The sequence below is a fragment of the Camelus bactrianus genome, chromosome 2 (assembly GCF_048773025.1).
Source record: "Camelus bactrianus isolate YW-2024 breed Bactrian camel chromosome 2, ASM4877302v1, whole genome shotgun sequence".
Lineage (NCBI taxonomy): Eukaryota > Metazoa > Chordata > Mammalia > Artiodactyla > Camelidae > Camelus > Camelus bactrianus.
In genome coordinates, this window is record NC_133540.1 from 130,802,233 (window position 1) to 130,829,588 (window position 27,356).

General features: G+C 56.4%; 2 protein-coding genes across 4 annotated transcripts in view; one reads left to right on the plus strand and one right to left on the minus strand.

Annotated features, from left to right (window-relative positions):
• Positions 1-1,929: 1,929 nt before the first annotated feature.
• NSG1 (neuronal vesicle trafficking associated 1) lies at positions 1,930-26,320 on the plus strand. Of its 2 annotated transcripts, none has more exons than XM_074350389.1 (5): positions 1,930-2,189; positions 2,576-2,730; positions 5,875-6,006; positions 18,754-18,864; positions 24,526-26,320. In XM_074350389.1, exons 2-5 carry the CDS (start codon positions 2,602-2,604, stop codon positions 24,724-24,726), a joined length of 573 nt encoding a protein of 190 aa, XP_074206490.1. In that variant the 5' UTR covers positions 1,930-2,189; positions 2,576-2,601; the 3' UTR covers positions 24,727-26,320. The 2 variants fall into 2 exon arrangements, with proteins under 2 accessions (XP_074206490.1, XP_074206495.1); XM_074350394.1 differs by having other exon boundaries at positions 1,963-2,189; positions 5,875-5,991.
• The window catches only part of STX18 (syntaxin 18), a 127,466-nt gene continuing 110,390 nt past the window's right edge, over positions 10,281-27,356 (minus strand). The window contains exon 11 of one of the 2 annotated variants that reach the window (XM_074350363.1): positions 10,281-13,958. In XM_074350363.1, coding sequence (XP_074206464.1) covers positions 13,809-13,958 — 150 coding nt within the window. In that variant the 3' untranslated portion in view covers positions 10,281-13,808. Of the gene's footprint in view, positions 13,959-26,225; positions 27,237-27,356 lie in introns of those variants that run through there. The other variant, XM_010972981.3, reaches the window with a different exon arrangement.

Consider the following 27,356-nt stretch of genomic DNA (forward strand, 5'->3'; position numbering starts at 1 on the left):
CTCTGCCCAAAGACTTGTCATTTCATCTTCCTCATCCATCAGCTGCTGGTGGGCTGGCTGTGTGTCCTATTCATTGCATGGCCTGTGTGTGCTTTTCCCAGGGTCTGGTGCTGCCTGAGAACCCACAAAAACACCCACACGGAACGAAGCTGCAAAGTCCCAGTGACCAGCGCCAGTGAAAACTAGGACAGTGTGAAAAGGACGCAAGCGGCACGGTGACTGTCTGCTGCCGTCTCCGGGACAGCTGTGGGCTTTCTTGTCCATGTGCTTCTCAGCTGACGAAGACTTTGAAGGGGAACAGGGTCCACACAGGGTCCAGGAGGCCCACTCTGCAGCTCCTGGTGTGGGGTTGTGACTGTAGTCTGTGTGTGTGTGTGTGTGTGTGTGTGTGTGTGTGTCTGTGTTGGAGTCTGTAAAACGCTGGCACCTAGGATGAGGACAAAGCTATCCGCTCCCTGAAGCCCATGTTTCTCCTCATCTGTGAGCTTAGTCTGGCCAGGGACGAAGCTAGGCCAGCACCGGGGGTGGGGGTGCTAGCTGCTCCTCCTCACCTGCTGTGGGAAGAACCGGGACCACACACAGATGCCTCATCAGTCCCCGTCCTCCGTTCCAAGGGCCTTTGCCAGAGGATGATGAGGCCAAGCCCCAAGGCCGGTGGCAGTGGCCAATGCCTGGGACATCTGCCCTCCCTGGGCCAAGAGCCTGGGACCCACTAGGCTGCCCTGTGGTCAAAGGCCCACTTGGACCCTGCTGGGGACCTGGGGCCAGCTAAGAGGAATCCACGTACCTCATCTGTGTAAGGAGGGGGGATGGGTTCCTGGGGAATTTGAAATCCGGGCCCCCAGGGCCAGGTTCCTAGGCTGGGCCGGCAGGGGCTGTTCCTGGTCTCTAGGAATATTCCTAGGGCTTGCGGGGTCATGGTCTCTGGTGAGGGGGTCTCTCATGGTTCTCACGTGGCTGATGGAAAACGCTGGGTCTCAGGTCATCAGCCAAGCAAAGCAGAACTAGACAAAGGGTGGTAAAGTAAGACCCTGGAGGACACTTACTCGTGCCCTGGCCGGGCCCCAGCAGCACTTAGGGGCCAGGGGAGGTTCCCCTTCCCCAGCAGCAGCCTTCCTCTGGCTCCTGGTCTTGTGCCCGCACCCCCGCAGTTTTCCCCCTGGGGGGTCCTGTGGGCAGGGCTGGCTGGAAGTCTGTAAAGTGGGGCCCTAATCTGGGCAGCTGCGACAGTGGCCCCGCTGAGGGGAGAGAGCGCAGAGGATCAGGTTAGAAACTCCCTCTTCGTCCCAGGCCTCCCGTTCTCTGCGCCCTGGATACTCCAGCCGACTGGACCAGAGAAACCCTCCAATAGGGCACTCGGAGCCCTCTCTTTGCCCTGAATATCTTCCCTTCAGATACCCTGGGCGAACCCCTCAAACCCGGACACCATCCCAGCTCTGGAGAGCGCTCCCCCCACATCCTGCGCCACCAATCTCCCCCCTCCATTCCCATCCGAACCTCCTTTCAATAGGGACACGCCCTCTTTTTGTAGCCCTCTCCCCAACCCAGGCAAGCTCCGCTCTGGTCTCTGCCACCGCCCACCGCCTCCTGGAACCCTCCCCCCAGGACCCTTCACTATTCGTCAGGACTCCCAGATCGGCTCGGCTGTCAGCGGGTGACCTTTTCCCCCACTTTTGGGGACAGCTCCATCCCTAGGATCTACCCCCAACCCCCGCGCCCCTTTCTCGCTTCGAATCGCCTTGCGCCCGGGCCGCCGCCGCCGCCCCACGGTTGCATAGCCCGCACCCCTCTTTCCCCCCCCCGTCCCAGCCTCCAGCCCTGGGGAACCCTCCCGCAGCTCCGAGCCTCCCCTCCGGAGCGCGATCCCACCCCGCTCCTAGCAGCGCCCCCATCTGCAGGTTGGCGCGGCCGCGGGGCCCGTGGGGAGCGCTCCCCCGCGCTCCTTTGTGCGGCCGGCGCGCGCGCTGCGTCAAGGCTGCCGCCGCCACACGCACACACTCACCGCGCGCAGTTAACCCCCGGGAGCAGCAGGAAGGGAGGCGGCGAGCGGGAGGAGGGAGCCCAATCGCGCGGCGCCCCCGCCCCGGCCCCGCGCGCGGCGCCGCCTCCGCCATTGCTGCGAGCCGGAGCGGGCGACGCGGAGGCTCGGAGCGCGCTCGGAGCTCAGACCTGCCGGAGCCGGGCGTGGGGTGAGTGCCGGCCCGCGGGGCCTCGGGGCGCCGAGGCTGGGCCCTCCCGCCGAGGAGCGGGGTCCGGGGGCCGCGCAGCCCCCCGGGTGGGAGGGACTGGGGTCCCCTGGCGGGTCTCTGGCGCAGCGGCGCCAGGACTGGGGACGCGCTAGACCCGCCGGCAGGGGCGGTGCCTCCTCCCCGGCCGCGGTGCGCCCCGCGCCCCGCGCTCTTGTCCAGCGGGTGAGAGTCTACACAGCACCTGCCCCGCCGCGGGCCGCGGTCGCCGCGTCCTCACGACCCCTCCCCGGAGGCGAGGCGGGGGCGGGAGAGCACGCCGACGCCCGGGACGCGGGTGGGTCCTGCTCGCGGTGACTCCCGCCCGGCACCCTCCTCGCCCTCCGCAGGCGGCAGCCTCGGGTCTCCCGGAACCATGGTGAAGTTGGGGAACAATTTCGCGGAGAAGGGCAGCAAGCAGCCGCTGCTGGAGGATGGCTTCGACACCATCCCCCTGATGACGCCCCTCGATGTCAATCAGTTGCAGTTCCCGCCCCCGGATAAGGTGAGAGGCCCCCAGCACCCCGCACCGCCGGGTGCGCACCCCCCAAATCTCGGGCGGCGGCCGCAACAAAAGAAACGCGCCGCGTGCGCTGGGGACGCGAATTGGGGGGCGGGCTCGGGCTGGGTAGAGGACGCCCCCCGGAGGACCACGTCCCCGCGCGGGATTCTGGATCGGGTGATCTGGGGGGTCCTCCGCCTTAGGTGAAAGCTTCATCCTGACAGTGGAACGCCGTAGGTAAAGGTCCTTTCCTGATTTTCGTGGGAATCTTGTCCAAGAGCGGGCACTGGCCCCACCGCCGCCAACCCAGCCCTGCTTATCCCAGCCCCGCGGTACCCGGAGCTCGGGTTCCGGGATGAGCCCAGGGGCGGCGCGGCTGCCCCTCACGCCTTCACAGGTGATGCAATTCCAGCCCGATTTGCCCTTTGCGGTGGGGAGGCCCCTTTCCTTGGCCAGATGGACCCTCCTTAGGGGCTGAATCCCCTTCTTTACCCTCTCTGCCCGCCCCTCCCACACCGCTGGTAAATGCGGCAGGGTGCGCGCTCCTACACCGCCTCCTTCCTCTCTTTGTTCCTTTTGTGAAATCTCCAAATAAGCACTTGTGCTCCTCAGTGTAACTGGGGACAACCATTCATCATCCTCTTCTCAGAGCGGGGTTTTTCTTTGTGCTGAATTTAAAGAAGCACCCCCTCTTTCCTTAAATACAGCACGCAATTAAGTAGTTCCTGTCCATTAAGAGCCATATTTTCCAGAGTTAATGCTAAAAGATGTTGAAGAGCCTAGACAATTATATTGTAAAACTCAAACCTAAAATAATCAACACGCATCCATTCTGATAATCTTGCTGCTGCTTAAAACCACCGCAGCCTCGGGTTAGCTCACTCAGTTCCCTGAAGGGTCTCCGCGTTTATTGTTTCATTTAGTCCCTGGCAGGGAGGTTGTGACTCAGGGCTTGTCGTTTATTCCAGCATGTTGGTGATTGCTGGCCACAGGGCAGGGTAGGGATGGGGGAATGTCCCTGCAGTGGGTCCTATCTTTCTGGAAGATTTGTTTATTCCCATGGTGGGTCCTTGGAGAGACTAACTCAGCTCTGCAAAGTGGTTGTGATTCCCAACTCTGGTCTGTGTTTGGGTAGTGGGGCGGGGATAGGGGCAGGAGGGAGGCTGCAGCAGGTGCTTCATTTCAAGAAAAGAGGCTCAGCTGCTCACACCCGTGCACCCAGGCCACGTGGGGCCACTCTGAAGCATTGACGGCCCAAAAGAGGCTTTGCAGGAGGGCTGGGCTGCCTGAGGCCTCAGCTTCTGTCTCGCCTCCCCCTTCCCTGTCAAGGTGTCAGACTTGCCCAGTTTGCACAGCCTGGTGCCACTGTCCCCACCTTCCCCTCCTGCCTCAGCCCTAGAGTGGTAGTGGCTGGTGCCAGGAACACCGTGTCCCCATGCAGCACCTTTGTCAGGTGATTCCCTCCATGCAGCCTCAGCCTCCTCTTTTGTCCTCAGTCTGTTCCATTCCAGAACCATCTGGCACACGGTTGGCTTATACTGGGGAGGAGGGTTTCAGGCCATCCTGGAGTAGCCCAGGCAGCAGGTTTCACCTGGTGGGTCCCCCATCCCTGGGGGCAGCTGGCAGGGATGCTCCAGCGGTGGGAGTCTCGCAGGGAGTGACTGTTGAGCTAGAAGATTCCTGAGGTCGCAGATGAGGAAACCAAGTCTCAGAGAACTTCTGGGACATGCCCAAGGTCGCACAGTTCCCCAGAATGCAGAAGTCTTGGCAGGGCCTCTAGCTCTGCCCTGCTTGGAACCAGCCTCGCACAAGACATCTCCTAACCTGAATAGCAGTAGCATGTTTCTCCCAGCCGGGGTTCAGGGAGGCGATGTCATCTGCCCCAGGTGCCATGTGTCCCAGGGCGGATAATCTAGTTCAGGTTGTGAACCTGAACCTGTGCCGAGTGCCAACGTTCCGGAGGTGTGACAGTGCCGGTAGTCACAGGGCTGCAGCAGCAGCCGGCCCGGCTCACCTGACCTGTGTTGAATGCTTGCTATGCACCAGGCGCCCGCCTGCATGCTTGACAGTTTTCAACTCCTTTAATGTCCTGATGTTAGGAGGGAACTACCACTATTACCCCATTTTACAGATGTGGAAATGGAGGCACAGAGAGTTTAAGGAACTTGCCTGAAGTCACTTAGCCTATTAGTGGCAGAGGCCGACTGAATCTGGGCTGATGAATGCTGACGGGGTACCCCCTGGGCCGGGGGTTCATGGAGTCCCTCTTCTTCACAGTAGCCCAACCAACAGGCTTTCCTCCCATTTCACAGGCCAGGACACGGGGTTTCCGAGTAACCAAGTGTGTGCTCAGGATCACACGGCTACTCAGGTCCAGGTGGGCTTGGAGGATGGCAGGGTGAGGCCCAGGCGCTGCTGAGAGACAGGCACCCGGGGTTGGTGGAGGGACGCACACAGGCTGCCACGCTGGGCACGGAGGGAGAGCTGCGGGCAAAGGGGGGAAGGGGGAGGCAGGAGAGGGTTTGCCCTGGGCAGAGGCGGAGCAGGTTTGCTGGTTGGAAAAACATCTGCTTCACAGTGCAGAGGGGAGGGGGAACAGAGCGGGCTGACCCTTTAAGGGCTGTTGCAGAGACCCAGAGAGAGGAGGGGAGCAGGGTGGAGACAGACAGACTCCCCATGATCAATTTCCCTGAAGGCTGGCTGCCTGCTCCTTCCTAGTCCTGAAGGGGAATAATGCGTGTGCATCTTCTCATTTACCCCTGGCGGCCGCCAGTAAAGACGAGTGGAAAGCCAAGTGCATCCTCCCCACCACCTGGGCTGATGAAGCTCTGGGCAGTGAAGGGAGCCCCGCTGATGCCTGTAAGCCCTGCCACCTGTTAAGTACGAGGCCTTGGCCAATGAGCTTAACTTCTCTGCCCCCCTGTTATCATATTTCCCTCCTGGGGCTGCTATCAGGATGATTAATGGGTAATTTCTCTGAAAGTCTTGGCACAGAGGAGATTTCTAAGAAGTGGCTATTCTCTCAAAGACTTCCTGGCCAAATGGTGACTTTGAACTTGAGGGTTCCCATACCCTTCTTTTTGGGGCAGGTGTGTCTGAATGTATCTGGCCCCACCATTCACTGTTTGCTTCTGTTTCCTGGACAAGGTGGTTGTGAAAACTAAGACCGAATATGAACCTGACCGCAAGAAAGGCAAAGCACGTCCTCCCAAGATAGCCGAGTTCACGGTCAGCATCACCGAGGGTGTCACCGAGAGGTTCAAGGTGAGTGCCCTGGAGGTGAGTGAGATGCTGCTTTTGCCCCCAGGTGGGGTCCCCTGAGCTGCAGAGATGACCAGGGAGTGACGGGAACAGGATAAGACACCGTCTCTCTGGGCTGATCCCACATGTGCGAAACCCACTTCGTGATTTTTACAAATTTCTTCTTTTATCTTCCAAAATGATCACCTATTACTTAGTTTTAATAACAGGGAAAATTTCTAAACTTTCTTTTAGACAAAGGTTAGAAACATATGGAAGATCACTTACCAAACATTAAAAATCTTTACCTACAGCTCTGGGAAGGGGCAGACAGTAATAAAAAAGCAGCCTGCTGTAACTCATCTGGTGCAAGGCCAGGCTGAGCCTTTACATTTGCGGGCTCATGTGAGCAGCCCTCCCCGGGAGGTCAGTGCTATCTGTGTCACCCATTTTGCAGATGGGGAGGTTGAGGCACAGGGTGGTCACAGCTCTTCGTGGCAAGGCCAGGATCCAGAGGCCATACAGTCCAGAGCCCTTGTGTTCACACTCCATCCGTCACCACCCCGGGCACAATGCAGGGGTGTGGGGCTTGGCCGGCCCTGTACCCTGGTTGCTGGAAGTGCTCGCTCTGGGGAGGGAAGCCTTGCTCTGGATGGTTCTTCAGGCAGGGCAGGGACAGCTGGGCCTGGGGACAGTCTTTTCCACTGAGTCTGGGTGACCTCAGAGGGTGGAGGCAGCTGGGTTGGTTAAGGAACAAGTTAGGATATGAATCTTCTGGAAACTTGTTCTTTGGGAAACATGAGAGATGGTAAAATGGGGCCCCTCATCTAGATTCAAAAGAGTGATTTGGGAGCCAGCAGTGTGTCACCCAGGCCTTGAAGACTGGCCTCGGCTGGCTCCCTGGTTGCCCCCCACGTGGATGTGGGAGCTGTTTGCTTTTGCTGAGGGTACAGCTGCCTGCTCACCGCAACAGCCCTGCAGTTTCCAAAGCCCCTTTGCATACGCGGCGTCCTGTTCCACCTCCACGGCAGCCCTGTGAACTGGCTAAGAGATGAAAGTGATGCCTGGAGCAGCGAGGTGGCTTCGTGGGGTGACTGTGGGCACCCAGGCATAATCTGACTTTCAATCTTCTTCCCACCTCTCTGTGATGCCTCCCGGGGCTGGAGAAAAACCTGCCAGGCCAGAGGATTGCATTGGAGTTGCCACCTTTTGTGTCTGGGGGTGCATTTACTTGTGTTCACTCATCCAGTCCTCCCAGCAGCTCCCCCCAGAAGCAGGTGCTGTTAGTTTAACCCATTTTACAGATGGGGAAGTTGAGGCACAGAGATGCCCATAGTTTCTGCTGGTGGCCTCAGGAGGGTGCTCTTCTAGCACCTCCTGGCCTGGCAGCCCATTGTTTTGAGGTTCACGGGGGACTGGGTCAGACTGACCTGAGGTCAGCATCTCTCTCTGGCTCTGGCCGGCCAGTTTGGCATGTGCCAAGTCTGTTGCTGTTTGCACGGCCCTCCCTGTTCACGCCCTGGGAGCAGCCCCTGGCTCAGGCAGCAGTGACCTCGGTTTCAAGGTCATAATAGCCGTCATCCTGATGGTGGACACTGTCTGGGTATCCGAGCTGTCTGGGTTTCTCATCCCTAACTTGAACTTTGCCTCTCCTGGGCCCAGCATCTTGGGTCCCCATGGAGTGAGGAGCTTTGTGGCACTTGAATGGCTGTCCCTTTTATCTGTTGAGTGTCAGTTGTGTGCCAAACCCTGCCTCCAGGGGCCTTTGTGCTTTGCATGCACGCTCACCTGATGCAGGTCCCCAGGTCCCTTGTTTAAGGTGTGGGTGACGCACATGGGCCACCAGGGCTCTTGGTAGCCACGGCAGGGCCATTGTGTGGTTACTTGGCTCCAGTTGCCCAGAACCCGAGGGCCCAGAAGATCAGTGCCCATCCCAGTGGATTGGGTTGTGGTGGCTCCCGCCCACTCCCGCCTCCTGGGGATGCCCGAGAAGGTGGTGTATACAGTAGGTGCTCAGTGGGTTGTTGCCCTGCAGTGGGTCCATTTCCCTAGTTCCATACAGAAATGGACCAGGCATGTCCGTTCACTCAGATCTGTGGCCTCCTTAGGATCCATAGCATCACAGCCCCTTTTGCAAATGAGGCTGTTGGGTCCCAGGTGGTCACCCCCCACCACTCTGTCTGCGAGCCCAGTGCCCTCCCACCATGCCTCCTGCCATACGTGCCTCCCTGCGGACCTGCCTTCCGATTCTTAGAACCGATTCCCCTTCCATTGCCTTCCAGTGCCGGCTCAGGTATCACCTCTGCCGTGAAGACTCCTGGGATTAACCTCACCTCCTGGTGTTTCCACTGCCCTCCATACCGAGCCAGTAGCCGCATGGAACAGTTCTGGAGCGCTCCCATGGGCCAGACTCCGGGTCAGGCTCGTTACATTTCTGATCTCATTTTATCCTCAGAAACCTCACGGGGCAGGCACTGTTATTATCTGCACTTTACAGCCGAGGGGACCCGAGGCAGAGATCTTGGACCAGGCAGCCTGCTTTTGGCTGTAGCACCTGAGGTCCAGGCACCTCCTTCTGGAGGACAGGTTCGCAGGGGATGCTCTCAGCCCCAGGCAACCCACTGTGCTGCTTCTAAGAAGCCTGTTCCTTTGTGGACTTGAAACCCTTTCCCAGTAGCTGCAGCCCCAAGGCCCTCAGGGGCACAAGTCCCCCTCCTTCCCAGCAGCCTTCGGATATGGGGGGCCTGCATACCCCAAGCCCTCCCCCATGTAAGCATCATTTTTCTGCTTTCCCTTCCTTTTCTGTCGCAGTGTCCAGGCCCCTTTCCCCGGCCTGTGCTTCTCTTCGAGTGAGTGGGGTGGCCCTTGTATGCAAAGGCCCAACAACCTGAGTTGGTGACCTGGGGGAAGCAGGTGGCCCCTGAGCCACCTCAGGCAGACTGATGGCACTGAGGTCTCTGGGTGCGGACAGGACTTTCTAGGCCCTCTGTGCCAGGCAGGAGAAGAGCGCCCTGATGCCTCCCCGCTAGCGCTGGGCACACTCACAGTGACGGCTCCGAACGTCCGGGGATGACCGAGAGGGCGGCCGGCCCCGCGGGAGTGGGGGCCTGGCGTCGTTTCCCGGGCTGCTCTTGGGACTCTCGCCTGTTGGGTGAGTTGGATGGCAGTTCCTGAGGGAGGCCTCTCTGGCCATGCCTGGATGCGAGCCCTTTGCAGGTGGTCACTCAGTTGGCAGGTGACCTGCGCAGTGTCACAGTCATTGCGAGGCAGAGCGAGCTCTGAGCCCAGGCACCTGGCCAGTGTGACCCGTGGGCCCGACCTGCATAGCTGAACGACCTGCCTTTGCTCCAGCGCCTGTCTGAACAGGAAGCAGGCTTACCTGGTTCCCTGCGCGCCCACCGCGGGGTCTGTGTGTGGGAGGCAGCCAGCCTGGGGCCGCCGGCGTTGGAACCACCTGAAGTTCGATTTAGCAGGGACCCTGGACCCTAGGACGGGCATTGTAACAAGCTCTCCAGGTGATCCTCATGGTACTGAGTTTGTAACCTTTTATGGGCAGGGCTGTCTTCTAGCACAAGAGGAGGGCTTGTGCTTTTGGAAATGCTAAAGGTACTCGCCCTTCCAGAATGTTCTCCTGGCCGTTTACCACCCATTATGTTTCTGATGTGTCTGAATGCATGCTTCTCTTGTGGGAAGCATCAGCTGGTCGAGGGCTGGGGGCTTTCTTTTGGAAAACGGGGATGTGAGCCGGCAAAAGGTTGTACTTGAGCTGCATGTGTGAGGGAAGGATGGAGACGAGGACCTGCAGCCCCCCGCTCCCCACCCCTGCTTGGGGGTGAGTCACAGCTTTGGCTGGGACAGAACATCTTCCACATCCTGCTGGTGACCGGGCAGCATCCATGTGGCTCCCCACCCCGGCCATCTCCTTGTGCTTTTTTTTGACTCCGTGTGTGAATGGCAGGAAGGAAATTGTGCCTTCCAGCTGTTGAAGCAACAAGTCAATATTGTGCCTTCCTTTTGTCTGTAATTTGTGGAGCTCGGGAGTGAGGTGCCGCTGCAGTGCGCCTCGTCCTTCTGTACCTTTGGACGGCATCCTTGAGACGGGATGTCTTTTTGGATGTTGCTTTATGATTATCACCCGGGGATTAATCTCTGGGCTACGAGGTTGCTAGGCTGGTTGCTAGGTAACTGCTGGCTGGGGGAGGGCTTGGTGCGACTCCGCTGCACTGGGATTGCTGGGTGACTCACCCGGCGGCGGCGGCCCAAAGTCTGGGCTTCCGAAGAGGTTAGTGTCAACAAGGAAAGAGGCCGTTTAATTATTTGAAGGTGTGTTTATGCCGAGAATAAACACGAGCTGAGATGTTTCTCAAATTAACTAAACCTAAATATGTTTTTAATTGCACTTTCCCACTCACCCATGCGGAGTGGCGGGTCGCCGTGCTGCTGGGGCCACTTCTTAACGCTTGGAGGTTGGAGGGGGCGCAATTAGGCAGGCTACAGGAAAGTAAGGTACGTGCTGTGGCTGCAGCGATGGAGGGGTGCCGACCCCTCTGAGATCGACACACTGGTCCTTGTGGGTTCAGGACTTGGGTGAGCAAGCCACACACCCTCACCTGGCACCACATTGCCTTAGGGGCTTTAAGAGGTTCCAGGGTCAGCCTCGCACAGAGCTGGGAGAATGTCCCACAAGGAGTGACCTGGTTGGTTTGAAGGGTCTCCCTGTGCTGTAGCAGGGGTCCCTTTGCCTCCCATCACACGTGACTGTGTGGGTGGTTGGTGTCTTTTCTGACATCCTTAATGACCTTGAGCTTCCAGTAATCCCCCGGTGTGTCTCAAGATGCACCTGTTAAGTATTTATGACTGGCGACACTGTTTCCTTGGCACTCGGTGGTGGGGGCGGCCTTCCCGCGGTGGCACTGGGGATCCTGGAAATGCATTTTGACACCTCGTGGCCTTCCGCAGAGCATCACGCAGGGCTTGCCGCCCCCCTCTGCGGTCTGCAGAGCCCACGGTTTTCCAGCCTAGCCTAGTGGGGGGCTTCCTCCACAGTCAGGTAATTAAGTGGGTTGAATCATCTGTGGGGGAGAAATGTCTGTGTGTTCACTTTGTCTGGGTTTCCTAAAATATTTAGCACTGTCAGCGTTTGGAGAGGTCAGAATTCATGTTATTTTTCCAAGATTTTTTTTTTAAACTGCATTACTCAGCAGAAAAGCACATTTCCTTTTTCCCTCCCCCCCCCCCAGGGTGAGAGGGCGGAGAGCGGAGAATAAGGATGACCCAGTGTCTGCTTGGGCCCTTAGTTAGTCTTTTTTTTTTTTTTAATTAAAAAATATTTTTAATGGGGGGAGGTAATTATTTATTGAATTAATTATTTTAAACAGAGGCACTGGGAGGTGCACCCAGGTCCTCAGGCGTGCTAGGCATGCGCTCTGCCACTGCGCTGTACCTTCCCCCCTAGTAACAGTCTTGAAGGTTGATCTCGTCCTGGTTTTGGAGGTGGGGGATTCAGGTCAGAGAGGAACAGGCCCGAGGTCGGCTGATCACCGAGGGTGGAAGTAGGATTCAGACCCACACCCATCTGATACCCAGCCCGCCATGCTCTGCCTTCCCCCTCAGCAGCTGCATGGGGTCCGTGGGGTGCAGAGGCCTGCTGCAGACACCTCCGTCCCCACCCCAACTGGGCCGGGGCCCCTGGGGGGCCTCCAGCAGGAGAAGAGGTCCCAGACCAGAAAGAGCAGTTGGGAACACAGCCGGTTCAAATGCTGCGCCAGCCCCTCGTCTGTGAGGTCGGGGGACTGCTGATTGCCTGCCCATGGTGAACGCTGAGGGAGCGGGCACGAGGGCCAGGGCCTTGTCAGTGGAGCAGCCGTGCAACTTATGGCCCAGATTGGGACGCTTGTGAGGGTGACAGTGACACTGCGCATTTGGGGATGCTGAGGCAGTAACCGTCCACTGGGACCTTCCTGAGCATCTAGGACACATGGTCCTCACCTTATAAACTCCCTGTAAAGTTCACCCCAAGGCCCGCATCCTATTTGCTAACCATTCCTGGCTGTTCTTTCCAGAACACCCCCTGCCTCCGGCCCCTCTTTTCTCTGGGGTAGCGCTGCTTGGACTTGGGCTCATGGTCTTGTCGGGACCCCGCCACAGCCTGTGCTGACCCCAGCCTCCCGTCTCTGGCTCACTTTTTTTTTTTTTGGTAGTAAAATAGAATACAAAATTTATGTGAAATTTACCATTTTAAAGTGTTCAATTCAGTGATGTCTCGTACATTCACAGTGTTGTCCAACCATCACCACTCACTGGTTCCAGAACATTTTCATCACTCCCAGAGGGGCCCCACACCCATTGTCTGTCACTCCCTGGTTCCCCCTCCCCTCAGCCCTGAGCAGCCACTAATTTGCTTTCTGTCTCTCTGCACTTCCCTGTTCTGGACATTTCATATAAATGGAATCATCCAAGATGCAGTCTTATATGATAGGATAATACTCACTGAGGATTGTGTTCTCAGGGTCCATCATGTTGTAGTCTGTATCAGTGCTTTGTATCTCTTTATGGCTGAGTAATGCTCCCTTGTACGGACGCACTGCATTTTGTTTATCCATTCATCCACGGATGGACGTTGGGGTCCTTTCCACCTTTCGGTTAAATGTGAATAGTGCTGCAGTGATCGTTCACGTCCAAGTTTCTGTGAGCACCTGCTTTGAGTTTTCTTGGGTACGTACCTAGGAGTGGAATTGCCAGCCTGTGTGGTGCTTTTATGTTTAGCACATCCAGGAACTGCTGTGCTCCACAGCAGCTGCACCATTTTATATTCCCACCAGCAGTGTACGAGGTTTTCACTTTCTTCATATCCTCACCAACACTTGTTCCTTGTTTATTTATGTTTATTACAGCTGTTCTAGTGGGTGTGAGGTGTTATCTCGTTGTGCTTTTGCTCTGCGCTTTCCAATGGCTAATGATACTGTGTCTTTTCCTCTGCCTGCTGGCCGTTTGTTTATCTTCTTCGGAGAGCCGTCTAATTCAAGTCCTTTCCCATTTTTAATTGGGTTGTTTGTCTTTCTGTTGTTGTAAGATTTCCTTTTATATTCTGGAAACTAAAGCCTTACCAGCTATATCATTTGCAGGTATTTTCTATATTCTGTGGGCTTCCTTTTCACTTTCTTGCTTGTGTTTAATGCACAAAAATTTTTTAATTTTGGTGAAGTACAATTTATTTTTTGTTTTTGTTGGTTGTGCTTTTGGTGTTGTATCTAAGACACCATTGCAAAATGCAAGGTCATGAAGATTTACCTCTCAGTTTTCTTCTAAGAGTTTTATGGCTTTGGCTTTTATATTTAGGTCTTCATTTCATTTTGAGTTAATTTTTGTATGTGGTGTGAGGTCAGGGTCCAACTCGATTCTTTTGTGTGCAGATAGATACCCAGTTGTCCCAACGCCATTTGTTGAAGAAACCGTTTTTGCCCCGTGGATGTCTTGGCACCCTTATCAAAAATCAGACTGTGGACACGAGGTTTTAGTTCTGGACTCTCCATTCTATTGCACTGATTTATGTAGCCATTCTGATGCCAGTGCCACACTGTTTTGATTACTGCAGCTTTGCAGTAAGTTTTGAAATTGGGAAGTGTGAATCCTCCCACTTATTCTTTGTTTTCAAGGTTGCCTTAGCTCTTCACGATCCCTTGCAATTTACAATTCTGCGAAAACGGCTGTTGGGATTTTGATGGGGATTGCGTTGAATCTGTGCATCAGTTTGGAAAGTAGTCCCATCTTAATATTAAGTCTTCCAGTCCAAGATCTCTTTCCATTTATTTGGGTCTTCTTTAATTTCTTTCAGCAGTGTCTTACAGTTTGCAGTGGAAGCATTCTTTCACGTTTTGCTGTAGGCAGTAAGCTACAGTAGTGTTAGTGATACCCGTGCAAACCACAGGCGTTTTGGTATCACACTGCAGTTGTTGCCAAGATTTGGGGAAGCGTTTGGTCTCATCATTCCTCTGAAATCACAATAGTGTAAGATCTTGTTGTTTGATGTGTTAATAAGGAAGCATATATATTATATCACAAATCTACATTTTTGTAGTATTTTGATAATAGTACTTCATTAGAAGTGTTTTTCCCCCTTTGTATAGTGTTTTCTGTGCGCTAAGCATGATTCTGAGAAGGATTTACCAATTTCACTTGGCTGCCAAAGAGGTCCGTGGCACAGACGTGTTAGAAACCCTGCACCAGGCCCCCCTCCCCGACCCCTGCTGCTCCCACACACTGTGCCTAACAGCCCCCTTCCCGCAGCACTGGGGTCTGGGCCACCGAGGGCCGCCATGGGCACACGCCAGAGGACGTGCGGTAATGAGTACAAATCCCTGTACAGTCTGTAATTTCACCCCGTCACCTCCTGCTTTAGAGTGTTTATTGACAGCTGTGCAGAAGTCATGTAAATTTAGGGAGCATGTAGAATCTGCTTTAACACACATGTGCACACACACACGTGTAAATCAGTAGCAAACACCCGTCCTTCAGGCAACTGGCAATGCCTCCCAGCGCTGCAAGGAGTGCTAATTTGGGGCATCATAAAGAGGCAGCGCCTCCTGGAATCCCGCAGCACCTGGGTTCCCACCTCTTGGTGTGGCACATGGGGTTCCTTGTCACCTGGCTCACATCCCCTCCCCCACAGGACGTGTGATGCTCCAGCCACACTGGCCGAACGTGCTGTGTCTTGAAAGCCTCAGGGCTTTGGCACGGTCCCCCTCTCCCTCTGACAAGAGCAGCCTTGCCCGAGCTTCCCTGGGGAGCGCCCATCCTTCGGGACCCAACACTGCCTCCTGGACACCTTCCCCGCAGAGGTGTCTGCCCTGCCTCCTGCTTTCCTCTCCCGGGTCTCTTCCCACACTCTTAGGAGTTAAAACCACTCAGCAGAGACCAGGGCTGATGCAGCAGGCCAAGGTCACTCCAAGGTGGCCGCTGTCAGATCTCCCAGGGGAATGTCCACTGGCCACTGGGGATTCAGTCGGTGCAGGAAGGCAAGGCCTTGGGGCACAAAGCACTTTTGCCTTTGTGGGCCCTTTCCTCCTTAAAAAAAAAAAATTTTCTGGCTACCTTGGTCTAAAGATGAACATAATCCAGGCTGGATTCATTATTATATATTCATTACTATTTTATTCTTTTTTTTCTGGTTTTTAAACAAAAATAAAACCCATTTTCTTGGGTCACTAAAGGCATCACAGGCCCCAGTACTGGGCCTCGTGCGTGTCTTAGAGATGTCGGCCCTGGAAGAAAGGCCCTGCCTCTAAGGAGACAGCCTTCCTCCACCCAAGGGACGCCCTGGCCCCCAGCCCCACAGCCTGGCCCCAGAGAGCACAGCCGTGGGGCTCCCAGGGCACACCCTTATGTCCCTGTAGAGAAGGCAAAGGGTACACCCAGGGCCTGGAGGAAACAGGTGTGTTTCACACTTCGCTCTGGAATATTCCTGGTTGTCTCATGGGCTGGGGGAGGTGAGGGAGGCTCATGAAACTCTCCAGACTGGGACACATTTTCACTACACTTGAATCAGGAAAGGGGGGGATGCTGGGTTCTGGGGTGCACCATGTGTTGCTGGTGCCCAGAGAGGCTGGGGCGTCCCGGAGCCCTCCTGGAGGGCGGTGGGCCTGGCCAGGGCTTTGAACGGTGAGGAGAGAAGGCTGCCATCTGGCTGTGCTGGGGGACAAGGGTGACCTTCCAGGGAGGCGAGCCAGTCCTGAGTGCTTGCCTGAAACAGCCCTGGCACTGCGGGCTGCATTAGTTTGCTAGGACGGCTGTGACAAAGCTCACCGACTGGGGTGCTGGAACAGCCGAAATGTAGCATCTCACAGTTCCGGAGGCCAGAAGTCCAAGGTCAAGGTGTCGGCAGGGCTGCGCTCCCTCTGAAGCCTGCCTCTTCCTGGCTTCTGGGGCTGTTGCTGGCACTCCTTGGCTGTCTTTGGCTTGTCTTCAAGGGGCTGCTCCCTGTGTGCACCTGGGTCCTCATGTCCCCCTTTCGTAAGACACAGTCCTGTTGGGTTAGGGCCCACCTGAATGAGCTCGGTTACTTTAATCACACCTGCAAGGACTGTATTTCTAAATAAGGTCACATTCGCAGGTACCAGGGGTTGGGGCTTGTGTGTTCTTTTGGGGGGAGGTTTGGGGGGGACACAATTCAGCCTGGAACAGGGGCCCAGCACGTGGGGCTGACAGCGTGCTCTCAAGTCCGTGATCTCGTCATCCTCTTGATAAACATGTAAGAGGTGAGGTCTGAGGCGACCTGTGCATCACACAGGTGGCAGGTGGCCGAGCTGGGATCCAGTTGTGAGCTTGCTGGGACCTTTCTGGAAAGGCTCCTCAGCCTGTGGCGGCCACAGGGGATACCATGCCACACAGTGAATTGTGCACCTGCATTTCTTACCCCTCAGGGTGCTTCCCAGGTCTGAGCAGACCCTGGGGCCCAGGAGGGGCCCGGAGAGAGCAGAGGTGTCAGTGGCGGGGTAGCAGGGACCACCTGGGGGTGGGGGTGGGGCTGGGGCTTTGCCACACCAGGTGCCTCCTGCTGACTCTCCGGGGATTGATTCCTTTGCTTTCTCCCTCGGCTCTTCTGGGAACTGTCAGGTTCTCATTTCTCAGTTCTGTGAGCTTCGTGGCCATCAGGTCCAGAAATCCTGGATGGAACGCCCAGGCCAGGTTCCAGGAGGAGAGCCCTGAGGACCTGCTTCCTCACAGCCCCGCTGAGAGAGCCGGGGCTTATTTTACACCTGAACAGACGGGGCGCTGCGAACCCAACTCCACGTGGCTTCCAGTTCAAGGGACAGGTTTAAGGATGCACGTCTCTCCAAGACTTGAGATCATACTCTTTTTTTTTTAAATTGAGATGTAATTGACATATAGAATCAGTTAGTTTCAAGTGTGCAACAGAGTGATTCAGTATTTGTGTGCACTGAGAAATGATCACACTGTAAGTCTGGTTAACATCTGTCACCACACATAGTTACAGATTTTTTTCTTGTGATGACACTTTTTAAGAAGCTACTCCCTTAGCAACCTTCAGACATGCAACACAGTATTGGTAACTAGTCACCATGCTGCACATTACATTCCCGTGATGTATTTATCTTACAATTGGAAGTTTGTACCTTTTGGCCCTCTTCACCCACTTCTTCCAGCCCTACCCCACTGCTTCTCGTAAAGCCAATTTGTTCTCTGTTTCTATGAGCTCTTTTTGTTTTCTTTTTTTCAAGATTCCACATATAAGTGAGCTCAAATGGTATCTGTCTTACTCTGGCTTATTTCACTCAGCATAATGCCCTCAAGGTCCATCTGTGTTGTTGCAAATGGCAAGAGTTCCTTCCTATGGCTGAATATTATTCCATTGAATGTATGTGCCACAACTTTATCCGTCCATCCATCGATGGACACTTAGGTTATCTTGGCCACTGTAAATAACACTGCAGTGAACATCGGGGTGCAGATAGCTATTCAAGTGAGTGTTTTCATTTCCTTCAAATAAATACTCAGAAGTGGAATGACTGGATCACATGGTAGTTCTGGTTTTAATTCTTCTGAGGGATCTACAGTGTTTAACATAATGGCTGCACCAACTGGCACTCCTACCGGCGGTGCAGGAGAGCTCCCGTTCCTCCACGTCCTCCCCAACACTTACTATTTCTTGTCTTTTTGAAAATAGCCGTAGATGTGAGGTACAGGTATCTCATTATGGCTTCGATTTGCATTTTTCTGATGATTTATGATGCTGAGCACTTCTCATGAACTACCTGTTGGCCATCTGCATATCTTCTTTGGGAAAAATGCTTGTTCAGTTTCTTTGCCCATTTTTTAGTTGGATTGTTTGGGTTTTTTGCTCTAGAGTTATGAGTTCTTAATTTATTTTGTATATTATTCTCTTACGTATGAATTACAGATATTTCCACCATTGCTTTTTTATTTTGTTGGTGGTTTCCTTTGCTGTGTAGCAGCTTTTTAGTTTGCTGTTGTCCCACTTGTTCATGTTCGCTTGTGTTGCCTTTGCTTTTAGTGTCAAATACAAAAAATCATTGCCAAGGCCAGCGTCAAGGGGCTTATCACCTGCGTTTTCTTCTAGGAGTTTACAGTTTCGGGTCTTACGTTCAAGTCTTTATCCGTCATGGGTTAATGTTTCTATATGATGCTCTGGCCGCACACGCGGTGCTGGGAGCCCGCGTCCAGTAGTGCAGAAAGCTCGGTCCCTGTGCTGGGGGGACTTCCCTCCAGGGAGGGGACAGATCAAACTGAACACGCAGGAAGCCATCGAGGGTGGAGGTGATGGGGACCTAGGAGAGTCAGTCTGTCTTGCTCAGCTGGTCCCGGCTCGGGGCACGTCTAGGGGACAGCTGACCAGCTGGTGGCTGATGCGTCCCCTCCAGGACCGGCAGCATGAGAAGGGCCACCCGCACCCACGGCTCAATCGTGTGTCCCATGTCCATGAGGCCTGATGGTATCTGTACCCCAAGCTCTACACAGGGCCTGAAATACTAAAAATAGCTTATTAAAAATAAAGATGCCATGTGGATATGGTAAAAGATGAAAATGGCACAAGGGATTCTGCTGACCTGTTGTCCCCAGAGGCCTCCCAGTTCTGTGTTCTGTCCCTCCTTCCAGAGACTGCCTGCTACAGCAGCGTGTGGGTCAGTGTGCGCGCACGTGTCTGTGTGTGCGTGTGTCTGTGTGTGTGTCTGTGTGTCTCTGTGTCTGTGTGTGCATGTGTGCGTGGCTGCCCCATCGCCCCCCTGACGGCCCCGCCTCTGCCCGCAGGTGTCGGTGCTGGTCCTCTTCGCCCTGGCCTTCCTCACTTGTGTTGTCTTCCTGGTCGTCTACAAGGTGTACAAGTATGACCGCGCCTGCCCTGATGGCTTTGTCCTCAAGGTAAGCCCCCCACCCCCTGGCGCCCAATGCCTCTGCACCTCGTCCTCCACTGGGCTCTCAGTGCCTGAGGGACAGACGCCAGAGCAGCCGGGCCGGTGAGGGGTCTGGCCGGCAGGGAAGGGAGGGGGCGATGCGATGGAGTCTGTGGGAGGGAGGCTCCTGTCCAGCAGGCCCAGCACATTCCCTGAGGGGCAGTGAGTGAGGGGGAAGCAGAGGCCCTGGGAGAAGAAGGCCTGTGTAACCACGTGGGGATTGGGGACTGTGTCCCCGGCCTGCAGGGTGTGGTCAGGTGGCCCATGTGTGTTCTGCCTCAGGGAGGAGCCGGCTGTGGCCAGACTGGAGTGCCAGCAAAGGCCCCTGGAGGAGCGGGAGTGATGGGATGGTCACTCGGGTGGCCGGGGAGGCTGCAGTTTGGATGGGAGTGACAAGAGGCAGCGAGACGGCCCAGGAGGGCATCAGGGAGGAGACGTGGGTCTGGACCAGTCTGGGTGCTGGGGATGGAGAGGGAGTGAATCTGGGAGACAGGGGCGGGGCAGGAGGGGAGGACCTGAGGTCAGGGAGTGGGAGCCAAGGTGATGTAGGAGCCGCGCCCTGATGGAACCTGGGTACACGGAGGATGGCTTCCTGGGGACTAGAGTCCCGTCTGGACAGACTGCACACAAGTAGCTGTGGCCACGGCCCCGCCAGAAGGGGCCGGGCTTTCCTTTTGGCTCATTTTCTCTGTGTCTGCCTGGGGCTAGTTCCCTGCATGGAGAGGCGGGTGGGCAGACAAAACTGCCTTCTGCGTGCACATCCTGCCGGGGCAGGTTCTGCTGGGTAACCTGGTCCTGGTGGAGTTGGGGAGGAGAGGCCTGGTGCTTCTCGCAGCAGCGCTGGGCGGGGCAGGCGTCGCATGGCTGAAAGGCTCTGCAGCGGGTGGAGTGCACAGCCAGCCTCGGGAACTTGGAGCCCCTGGTAGATGGTTCTGGAGAAGCGTCTCTTGGGACTTGGGCCTTTTCTACTGGCATCTCATGGCGGGCGTCCTTCCCGGAGAGCACCGCTGGCAGGGCCGGGGAGCTGCTGGGGCTGTGTCCAGCTGCCCTGAGGCTGAGGCTGAGGCTGGAGAAAGAAACGTGTGCGTGCCCTTCCTCCCTCTTTCCTGCAGGTTTGTGTGCACATCACATGCTGATACCCAGGAGTTCACAAGGGGCTTTTAACGAAGATCTCTGATGCCCCCCAAGCCCCTGTAGGGTAGATGCCGTTAGACCCCACTTGACCGAAGGGAGATTGAGTAGAGACACTGTCGTGCCCGAGGCCACCCCCTGCACTTCATTCTTCAGTGTATGTTTACTAAGTGCCACCCACTGTGTGCAGGGCGGGGTGCTGGCAGGTGCCTGCCCCCGGGGCTTATGTTCCAGCAGAGGCGACAAGCGGTGAGCCAGCAGACAGATGTCCAGATGCTATTGGATGCTGCCAGGAGTCCACAAGGGAGAAATGCAGGGTGACTGAGTGCCTGCGGCCAGCTCTTTGGGGAGATCACAGGCCTCACCTGGGCTGAGATCCGAATGCGGAGGGGGCCCCATGGGATGGGCTGGTGGGCACAGGTGCCCGAGCTTCTGGGCTGCACGGAGGGGCGGGGACCAGCCTCTCCCAGGTGGCCCCAAGCTGAAGAGTGTCCCAAGGGGATTTAAAATGGCAGGTGTGGGCTGGGAGGACACCAGGTTTCTGCTTTTTTGTTTTTTTAACCATTCAGTCACTATACGACTATTACAAAAAGGTCCTAAACACAGTGGGGAACCGCCCCAGGCCCCACAAGGGTTTTGCGTTTGGGTGCGCCTTGCAGACTGACTTCCTCGCGGGGGAGCCCGCATGTGGGATTCCACAGCCAGGGCTGCTGGGACACGCTTTCCTGGATTCCCCTTCCCGTCCAGTTAACACTTCATATCGTGGCGGAGGGACGAGGTGCAGAGAGGCTCAGTGACCTCCCTAACCTCACCTACAGGTGACACGTGCCCCTCAGAAGTCTTCCTTACCCCTGGGGTTGTGCTCGCCGCCAGTGCCCCACCCACGGAGGCTCCCCAGCATCCCCGTCATGTGGTGTCACTGTGTGGGCGGCGTCGGACCGTCTGTACTCTCTGGCCTGGGCACCTGGAGGCCTGTCCCAGCCGGGAGCAGAGGCACTCACTGCACAGCAGGTGTTGGTGGCCTCAGAAGGTCTTGCCAGACCCTGTGCTAGTAACTGATGGGTGGCGAGGACAGAGGGCAGGGAGGCAGCAGTGCAGGTCGGGGAGGAGGGTGGCAGCCAGCCTGCCAGCCAGGGGCCCTGGGCTGAATGAACGGTTTGCCCCCGCAGAGTGGCCTCGCCTCTCAGTGCCCTGATGAGTCTGGGGTCAAGACCTGATGAAAGAAGGGCATCCCCCAGCGGTGCCCCTTGTGGCTTTTCGGCTTTTCTGTCTGCTGTGCTATGCTGACTTCAGCCCCATTTTACAGACAAGGGAACTGAGGCTCAGAAACGTGAACTCAGCCAGCAGCGTGGGCCTGGCTCCCCGGCTGAGCTCTTCCCACAGCGCCTGCTCCTGCGGCCTCAGCCACTGAGATCCTGCACCAGGCAGAGCTGGCCGTAAATACGCGGCCTGCCTTTGCCATTTCTCTTCTGGAAACAGCCCTCTGTGCACCCGGGGGGCTGGCAGGTGTTTCTAGTCCTTACATTTCAGGGTCAGTGAGCTGGTAAGAAGCAGCCCGGTCCTCCGTGGGGCAGGGTGGTGTCGGGTGTGCGTTTGTTATAATTTCCCTTCCATCCTCACTAAAGCAGCGGCAGTGAGCCACATATCTCTGAGAGGCAGGGGCTCCAGCAGCCCCAACAGGGGAACCCCCATGGCGCCTGCGGGCCATGCCCCCCGCCCCACCCCCGGCTTGAGGAACAGGCTGCCAGACCCCAGAGCTCCCTAACCCCCTGCCCCCAAACCCGCCTCCTCCTCCACCCCTGCCATCTTCCTGGCCCGGCAGTGATGAAGGGGCAGCTTTGTGGTCCAGGCGCTGGACCGGGCCTGATGCCATCGCCTCTGCCAAGCTGGGTGGCACCGTCTTCCTTCTGCTGAGAGGCCAGACCTCCACACCCCACCGAGAGCAGCAGAGCCTGGGTCCTGAGTGAAGGCCACAGGGCGGGCAGAGCCAGGTTCAGCAGGGCCTGCAGTCCCCTGGCGCCTGACCCAGGACTGGCGCGAGTGACTCCTGCGCCTGATGGCAGCTCACCTGTGGGAGAGCCTGTCCTCCAGCCACACCTGTTAACCTCAGGCTGATACTACTTCTCGGTGTCCTGTTAGAACTGTCCGGGTAGCCAGGGGGTTCGGTCACTTATAGATGAAACAACACCCCTGGGTCACACTTGGTCAGGCCTCGAAATTGGTTCAAATAGGAGCTTTTCTAAGACCAAGATGTGGTCCTTTCTCTCTCTCCACAAATCACCTGTTCAGCCCTGTGCGGACATCAGGCAGCAGCCAGGCAGTGTCAGAAGGACCTGCACCCCAGGAGGGCCTCCGGCTTCAGTGGGTGACGTTACTGCCTGGTGCCCAGAGAGGGCCTCCTGAAGGTGGCGGTGTTCCCCAGGCTCAGCTGGTTCCTGCCGCAGCAGCTCCTACCGGGCAGGCCCTCCAACCCCCAAGCCCTGCAGACAGGGTGCCGCCACCTCCACCTCTGAGGATGCTGAGGGCCGAGTTGGGACCGGGTGCCCTGGGCTGGGACCTGATGAACGCGGGCTGAACCTGAGGCTGCCAGGGGTACAGTCCTGCCCAGTGCGGGGAGCACGCTGCCATGTTTCTCACTGTTCTGCCTTTGGGCTGAGTGGTCACCTGTTGGCAGCTTTGCAGGGGGCGTCTGGAGTGCTCTAAGCGGAGGCCCAGGCTGCTGCTCGGTCCCCACGCTGCCCTGTGGTCCCTTCACCTCTCTTGGTCTCACATGCCACGTCAATGGGACAGGACTAACGGAAGCCAGCTCAGAGAGAGAGAGGCTGTGTCTGGAAGGCACTTGGCCACCGGCGTCGTCGCAGGGCTGGGACATGGTGATGGGTCTCGGGTCTGCAGGAAGACCCCAGGGAGCAGCCCTCTAATGGGGGTGGGGCAGAGCTAACCTGCCTTCAGCTTCGGGAGCCTGAGGAAACCTGGGTCGGGCAGGGACGAGGCTCCCAGAGGACAGTCCCCTGTGCGTCCCGGGCCAGTGCCCGTATTCGTGGGGGCAGCCACCACCAGCCAGCCCAGGGATCAGCAGAGACCGGGCACAGTCTCCACGCTGGGCCTGCCCAGGGCAGGTCTAGGAGTGCTCTGAGCAGCGGGTTTCTTACTAGGGCCCGGGAGTGGGTGGAATCCCGGCTGTGCACCTGCCAGCAGGGTGGCCGTGGCTGAGACGCTGCTCAGTGGTGCTGGGCCGGACCTCGCAGGTGGGGCTGGGAATCTGGCGGTTCACAACTTTTCCTGGTGACCGTCTTCACTGCAGTCTCCCTTCACATGTGACAAGGAGACCCTGGCGTTCCCATAACATTTCGATTGCCTAGAGACACAAGTAATGTGGCTTCCGTGAAATGAGATGGGCTCATTAAAGCCCCAGCTGGAAGACAGTGGTGCTCCGTGAGGTCACCGTGGAGCCCCCATTCTGTCTTGTGCTGTGTGGCCAGCCCCCGGGGAGTTGGCCCTCCCTGGGTGGTCAGAGCCACTGAGGGGGGCCATGGGAGCAGGGAGGCCAGGCGGCCTCCCTGTTGGGGGCCCTCTGAACCTGCTGTCACATCCAATTGGCCAGAAGTTAGTTCCATGGCCTCAGCTGGCTACCAGGAGGGCTGAGCTGGGTGCCACATGCCCACTTAACCTCTGGGAGAGTGGGTGGTGGGGGACAGTTGGGAGCCTGCCACCCCTTCCTCGTGGGCTTGGTGAGGGACGTGTGGAGACAGCAGTGGGCAGTGGCATAGCCTGGCTCCTGGAGTGACAAGGAAAGGCAGCCTGTCTTTCTTGGGGCCCTATGCCCGCAATGAGCAGATGAGAGCTGTGAACGGATCTCCACGCCCCCGGCCTCCCCAGGGTCCCGTGGTCAGTAGGGAAGGCGCCTTGTCCCTTGTGGACAGCTGCTGGGATGGTCCCCCACTCAGCGTGCCTTCGTAGGGGCCTCGTGGCTTCCTGCTGGGCTCGGGATCCAGGGTCACACAACTCCCTAGAGGCCCTGACCCTTGCCTCCTTCCCAGTGTTTTCGTCCTGCGGCTCCTTGCCCTCTGCTCCAGCCTGCATCCATCCTCCCGCCTTGAAGGCCCATCTCCTTTGCCTCAAGTGTGCCCCCTCCCCATCCCCCGCTGACCCAGCCACCAGGAAGACTTTTATGGATTCCCTTCCTTCCTTATTTGAATACATTGTTTTTGGTGGACACATAAGAATTCCCATTGTTTTCTAATAGATGTAAAACAAATGACAGCTAGTGTAAGATCATGAGTGAAGCAGGAAGGCCCGCTGTGCAAGTCCCACCGCCATGGCCTTGTCACAGACATCCCTCCTGTCACCATGTAGTCAGCACCGGGCCGTCAGCGCTGACTCATCACCGAATCTCCTCCAAGCCCGGGGAGATGCGCAGTGACGACAGGTTGGGTGCTAATGGAGACACCTGGGCGTCCATCTTGCATCGGCATCTTAGCAGCCTCTTGTCTTTCAGAACACCCAGTGCATCCCAGAAGGCTTGGAGAGCTACTACGCGGAGCAAGACTCCAACGCCCGGGAGAAATTTTACACCGTCATAAACCACTACAACTTGGCCAAGCAGAGCATCACCCGCTCGGTATCACCATGGATGTCAGTTCTGTCGGAAGAGAAGCTCTCAGAGCAGGAGACTGAGGCTGCTGAGAAATCCGCTTAGTGAGATGGCGAGTTCCCTGCAGTGTCACTTGAAGGTAACAAAGGGACTTTGAGGGACATTTCATTAAATATAATTCCTGATAATTTAGAGGTTACTCATTTATGGTGCAACTGCTTCTGTTTGCTGATGCTGCTTTGCAAATCAAACTTGCTGCAGGCCACCTCGGGCATAGAATCAAGCGCTATCAGCATTGCTTAAAGAGCTCTGACACCAGTTTTCATGTAAAGGAATCTTAATTTAGCAACTTGACTGGGATTTATTGGATGCTATCAAAAAATAAATTTACACTGGATATGCAAGGGGTTTGGACTTCAGATAAATAATGCATTTTGTGGGACTGATTGTTTTTTAAACCACTTGCTGTTTGCAGACCTTACTCCATAGCCATATCTAGAGTAAGCCCTTGCGTTGCTGAGAGCAAGCTGTCCTTCTCATTTCTTCCCACCTCCCATCCAGGGCAATAGTGCTGATGGCCAGGATGCGCTGTAATGAGTGGCACAGGGAAGGAAGGAAAGACGCCAGCGGGTCACAGCTGCGCCCTGCCCTTCCCCGTGCCCATTCTGAGTGTGCAGGGGCTGCCGCAGGGCTGCTTGGGCAGAGGCTGCATCTCAGCCCAGAGGGCCCGCTGGGCAGAGGAGGCCGTGTTTCCCTTGGTGCTTGTGGTCTGGGTCAGGGCATGTGAGGTGGGGACCCTGGGCCACAGGCTGCAGAACCGGCCCCCTGCCAGCATCCGTTTGCTCTGTGATGTGCTGGGTAGGAACGAGACCCACCAGCCCTTCTGTTCACATTGGTTATTAAATACATTTGCATCGACAGCCGTATTAGCAATTAGTTTTAAATCAGTTAGCTGGGCGGGGAACGTAAAAGTGATTGCTGGTAAGCCAAGGCTACTTTAGTGTTTATTCTGTGGGACAGATGTCACTCCTCTGATGTAAGAAGCAGGCAGAAAGGCTGGGAGGGGGGCTGGCGGGGCACCTTATGAGTCCAACTGTGACATTTACATTCACAGTCTCTGTAAGACAATTACGTTTCAGTCTGAATCTTGACATTAAAGTGTATGTTTACAAACTTGCCAGTTAGATGAACTAAGTGTGTAAGACGATTAAATAGAAAAAAAAATTCACATTTTCTTCCATGTTATTTGACTGTGTTGTTTCTGGTGGACATGTCACAAGTTTCACTGTTTTTTTAGTAGATCAAAAATAAATGACAATTAGTGCAAGATCTGTGACGAACAAGCATGGTGGTCACGGCCAACTCCCTTACTGTCCCCTGAAGTGCACTTCTGAAACAGACAGTAGATGTCATTGTCAAGGGTGTTTGGAAACAGTGGCCATGACCTCAGAGCAGTGGGTGTGCGTTACAGTCGCAGCCGCGAAGGACGTCGTGACGCTGTGGGGGTGCACAAAGAGCAATAACTACGTGCCAAAACGTCTGCTGCGTAGAGGTTATCTGTCAGCAGTTCCAGCCCATGTAAACGCAGTGCCAAGGCAACCCTATTTGTACTTTCTAGTAGACGTGTATTTTATTGACTGTAAACTCATTCACATGTAACTTTCAACATTTTCACTCTGCAAATAAAAGAACACAAGGATCCCTGTGCCCCCGGACTGTCTGTGCAGCGCGGAGCCCTCGCACCCACGCTGCTGGCCCCGCCTACACCGGACGCTTTCTGCACAGATGTGGCCGCGGGCGTCTGTGCTTCGAAGTCCAAGCAGGCGTTCTGGATTCCTGGGGCTCAGGGAGAGGCGGGGAGCAGCAGGCCCTCTGGACAAAAGCTCGTGGGCCCCAGTGGCAGGAAGTCAGGCCCTCCCCGCTGCCTGCCCACCAGGCAGGAGAGTGCCGGGGCAGCAGTTCTGGGCAAGCCGGGCCGTGGCCCAGAGGCCTGCCCCACGCTCCCTCCCTGGGCAGGAGGCAGGTGCGCATGCGCTGACTTAACGGTATTTATGGGAGTCACGACGGTATTTATGGGAGTCACAAGGCAGAGGGGGGTTTTCTCATGGACTGCACACCGAATCTATGTGTTGGTTGGCTCAGACAGACAAAAAGCCGCGGGGAACAAAGAAATGATCATCTGCTGTGAGAAGGCATTGACCAGCACTGTTTCTGCAGCCACCAGGAGGGAAAGGCTGGCGCCTCCTGAGACGGTGGCGGATGGGCCTGGCCTGCCCTCCCTCCCGGGGCGGCCCCCCCCCACAGCCTCAGGTCAGGTGCAGCGATAGCCACCCTCCCGTTTCCCCCCTGTGGCCTCAGGACTGTGACGCAGCCCACTTCCAACTGTGTCGTTTTCTTTCTCAGCTACTAGATGGGCACAGTCTGGGTGCACAGGTCCGGGTGTCCCTTTTGTGAGTGTGTCCCCCCCCCCACCCCTGTCTGACACCAGGACAAGGACCGCGCCATGCTGCCAGGGCAGGCTAGCTGTCGTACCAGTCGAGGAAGAGCAGCGAGAAGGAGCACATGACCAGGAAGAAGAGCACCCACACGCGGAAGCCAGCGTTGTTCTTGATGGCCTGGGGGCGGGGCGGGGTGGGTGAGAGGCCCTCCTCTCCCTGGGGGCTGTACCTGGGGGTTGCTCCAGCCCACCCTGACCTTGAATAGATGGCTTAATTATTAAGCAAAACAAAAATCGG